A 3,833-nucleotide genomic window follows, 5' to 3' on the forward strand; every position below is an offset into this window, starting at 1 on the left:
TGGAATAGTTTCATTCATACTTCAGAGGCGCACGCTAAGGGAGCGTCCCCAAAGAGTCGATTCTCGACGCAGTGTCTCGTTCCCTTCTCAGGGAACAAGGGTTATAGTCATAACCCGAGACGTTTTCCGCAAGTATAGTGGCATGTTGAAATAAATGTAAACGATATTAAAGTGATTATATGATCAGTGTAATGTATATTTACATAATTCTCTCTCTCTCTCTCTCTCTCTCTCTCTCTCTCTCTCTCTCTCTCTCTCTCTCTCTCTCTCTCTCTCTCTCTCTCTCTCTCTCTCTCTCTCTCTCTCTCTCTCTCTCTCGCGCTCTCTCGCTCTCACCACAATGAAGTGGCCTTTCGGAGTAGATACTGCAAATTCCCAGCAGAGGGAACTATACAGCACAGTACCACTGTCCACAACCATTGTGTTTTGAAGTAAAATGATAAAAAGCTATAGAGTGCATGATTATGATGTTATAAAAACATTTTCTTGTTAATAAAAGGATATGAATGTTTTGTGTGAACCTTGTTCTGTAGGAAGCTGGTCACAGATCCAGTGCAACGCCCCGCCTGGGAGCCAGCAGACTTTGAAATCTGTCGCTGTAAAATGAAAGTAAAAGGAGGAGGAAATTTAGAATGAAAGAAGTGAGATTGTAGGAAGCTATTCGTCACTTTCAAGAAGACGCGGTGGTGTTATGAATGAAGTCTCAGAATGAATTTGCATGTTTCTGAAGATCACAGGTAAGACTCTGGTTAAAACCGAACGTTTAGATCATTGTCAAGCCAAGCATGTTTAAGTGAATTTCTTCATTTTACTTTTGTTAAGGTGTTTTAACTCGCATCTTGTGTTCACAGTGCTGTCAAGAAGTCTTGTGTATTTGAGCCATACAGGAAGCATAAAAACATAGGCAAATGTCTAATAATCAGTAATGAGCACTTCCCTGGTGAGTATTATCAGCCTGTATCTCCACTGAACTATAAAGTTGTGTAATCTCTGACTTGCTTGCAGTACGCTATTTGGAACTGCTCTTTGATACGTATCTGCCCTTTAAAATGGCTACAATAATTTTAAAGTTGAACTTAATGCTACTTAGGAAGAAAACAATTATATATAGAACCTTAAAGGGTTCTGTCAGGCACTTCATATTGGCTATAGAACCTTTTAAGGTTCCCATCATGGGATCATTTTATGGATTATGTTTTAATTAATTAATTTTTGTTTAAATCTATTTTTCTGAATTAAAAAATCTAATAAACACACTTTATCACTACAAAGAATAACCTTTTACGCACAAAAGTATTATGTAATCATTTTAGACAATTCTCCTAATATTGAAACTTTTTGGCATAAAATGCTCTTTAAAATTGACTCAAGAGCCCTATACTGTAGTGTATATCTGAATTTTAACTTAAGTGTTAACCTTGCCTCTAACCTTGATTCTTGCTGACTCCAGCTCTTCTGTTTTGAGTTCTAATCCCACAGTGGTTTACAGTCTTGAGTTCTATTCATGTGATTTTTTAGCACACTAGTCCTGCTTTGTGGCATTTCACAGAGTATCCGTTCCTGAAAAAAACAAAACCTCTGGATTTTTCTAAAAACTGTTTTGTGATAATGAATGATTGACTGTAAATTATAACTCTGTACACACGGTTACATATGAAATAAATAAATAGTGATGAGTTTAAATGATTCAGTGATCCTGTATTGGGTTTGAATCAGTCTAATGAATCACACATTGATTCGGTGAGTCAAAGTACCACGATGACATCGCCAATGACATCAAAGTACCCCGAGAGAACGGACGGCTCAGTATCATCGGACGAATCATTCTCGCGGGACTTTGATGTCATACTTTGATGATGTGCTGCTTTAATTCAAACACACCTAATTCTTTTCAGTCATATTCAACTTTCTCAAAAACTCGAAAAGAATCAATGGAATTGTTGGAAATGAAACTTAAACCAGAAACATTAAATTCCCTATACATCTATTCCTTAGTTATGCCTTCTTGTTCCAGACTCACCACACTTGCAAAGGAAGGGCTGTTCAGTAGATGAACGCTTACTGTCGAGCACGTTCAAGTCCCTCGGGTTTCAAGTACAGGTGGAGAAGAACCTGTCGGCAAATGAAATGATTAGTGTGCTGAGAAAAGGTACAGTTCAACGTCATTTTCAGTGTTCAGGATGGGTCAAAATGCCTGTATTCATTTATAAATGTGCCCTAGTATCCAAGGAGAACCACGCAGACAATTCCTGCTTTGTGTGTGTACTGATGAGCCACGGAGAGGAAGGAACAATCCTTGGATCGGATGAGTGCTGGATCCATGTCAAAACTCTGACCTCTCTCGTGACTTCTGACCTCTGCCCTAGTCTGCGGGACAAGCCGAAACTTTTCTTCCTACAGGTAGCGGCCGTCTGCAAAAGAGAGAGAGAGAAGCATTTCATAACATTTTGTCTGTGGCTAACTAATGTGTTATTGGTTTGATTCCATATTCAGGCCTGCAGGGGACTGGAATTTGACCATGGTGTCGAGGCAGACAGTGAAAAAGCACCGGGCGAATATTTGGGAATATCGGACGTTCCCGAGGCGGATTTTCTCTGCTGTTATTCCACAGTGGAAGGTTTGCATTGCACTGAGAGACAGTGGCATAGTTGATTGGTTTCATTGAATTTTTGTACATTTTCAGCAAATGCATTTGAAAACATATTTGTTTCTCCACAGGGTACTACTCGTGGAGAAATCCAGAAACAGGCTCTGTATTTATCGGTGAACTTTGCAAGATGTTAAAGGACGGTCATCTAGAGATTATTCAGATTCTCACAAGAGTAAATCATCGTGTGGCTTTTCACTTCCAGTCTCACACCACAGACCCGGATACACACAGAAAGAGACAAATGCCGTGCTTTGCCTCCAGACTGACCAAGGATTTTTATCTTCATGTGGCAGAGGAGAAAAAGAAATAATATAAATTAAAAAACAATAATTTTCAATCACTGGGAGAAAGTCAGTGATGTGGTTTGCAAGGAGAGGGAGCAATTTATTAATATGTTAGTTCTCATATGCAAATACACTTCATTATTAAATATATGTTAATCAAATGATGTATAAGATGGCATATCTGAAGAACAGTCTAAGCGCATTGAATTAAATACTTCAGGAACTTTATTCATTTGTTTGTTTTTTCTCTTTTTTCTTTCCAAATAAAAATGGGTGCAAATCAAAAGATAACATTATTCATAAGAGGCAAGTGAATATCTAATGACAGATGCTAGACTTATGTATATTTCACTCTTTTTTTGATTATTCATATCATAGTCTTTAAAATATAATTACTGTATAGAGACAGTATTTTTTCATAGGTAAAGTTTGAAAGTCTGGCTCTGGGACAATGGTGAAACAATGAAATCTATACATAAAAGGCACTTGATTTGCATGGTAAAAATTAAATAATAAAGTTTTATGTGACCTTGATAGAAAAAGAAAACAGGCCTGTTAGCTTTAAAAGCAATCAAGTCATGACACATATAAATGTGTCCGCACTAAAGAAATACCCATATGTCTTTTAGTTGGAACAACTAAAAGTGAAAGACAACTTTTGATTAAGGGTCAAGTAAACATTGAATTATTGACACTTGATGAAGGGTAGTTTTCCCACCCGGTGGAGAAAGAAAAGGCAAAACAAAACAAAACCAGGCAAAGCATAACAAGCATAAGCAATAAAAAAAGTGTCATCATTGCCTGATAAAACCCATCAAGGAACCATAAAATAATATAAGGAGCATAGATGATAACCATGGTCACAGTAGTTATTAGAATAAGACAAAAACACTCTTCGT

At 37.4% G+C, this 3,833-nt stretch overlaps 1 protein-coding gene across 1 annotated transcript; it reads left to right on the plus strand.

Moving 5' to 3' along the window:
* Positions 1-533: 533 nt before the first annotated feature.
* casp21 (caspase 21, apoptosis-related cysteine peptidase) lies at positions 534-3,207 on the plus strand. Its single transcript, XM_056258271.1, has 6 exons — positions 534-737; positions 852-940; positions 2,015-2,149; positions 2,222-2,400; positions 2,494-2,617; positions 2,719-3,207. Exons 1-6 carry the CDS (start codon positions 709-711, stop codon positions 2,958-2,960), a joined length of 798 nt encoding a protein of 265 aa, XP_056114246.1. The 5' UTR covers positions 534-708; the 3' UTR covers positions 2,961-3,207.
* Positions 3,208-3,833: the final 626 nt, after the last annotated feature.

This window comes from Rhinichthys klamathensis, unplaced genomic scaffold, assembly GCF_029890125.1.
Source record: "Rhinichthys klamathensis goyatoka isolate OS25496 unplaced genomic scaffold, OSU_Roscu_1.1 h1tg000150l_1, whole genome shotgun sequence".
Classification (NCBI taxonomy): domain Eukaryota; kingdom Metazoa; phylum Chordata; class Actinopteri; order Cypriniformes; family Leuciscidae; genus Rhinichthys; species Rhinichthys klamathensis.

Bases quoted from the DNA above. Each gene is read 5' to 3' on its own strand.
- casp21 (XM_056258271.1), top strand. From the start codon at position 709: ATGAATTTGCATGTTTCTGAAGATCACAG. The intron at 738-851 runs GTAAGACTCTGG...TTGTGTTCACAG, and splicing joins CATGTTTCTGAAGATCACAG to TGCTGTCAAGAAGTCTTGTG. The intron at 2,618-2,718 runs GTTTGCATTGCA...GTTTCTCCACAG, and splicing joins CTGTTATTCCACAGTGGAAG to GGTACTACTCGTGGAGAAAT.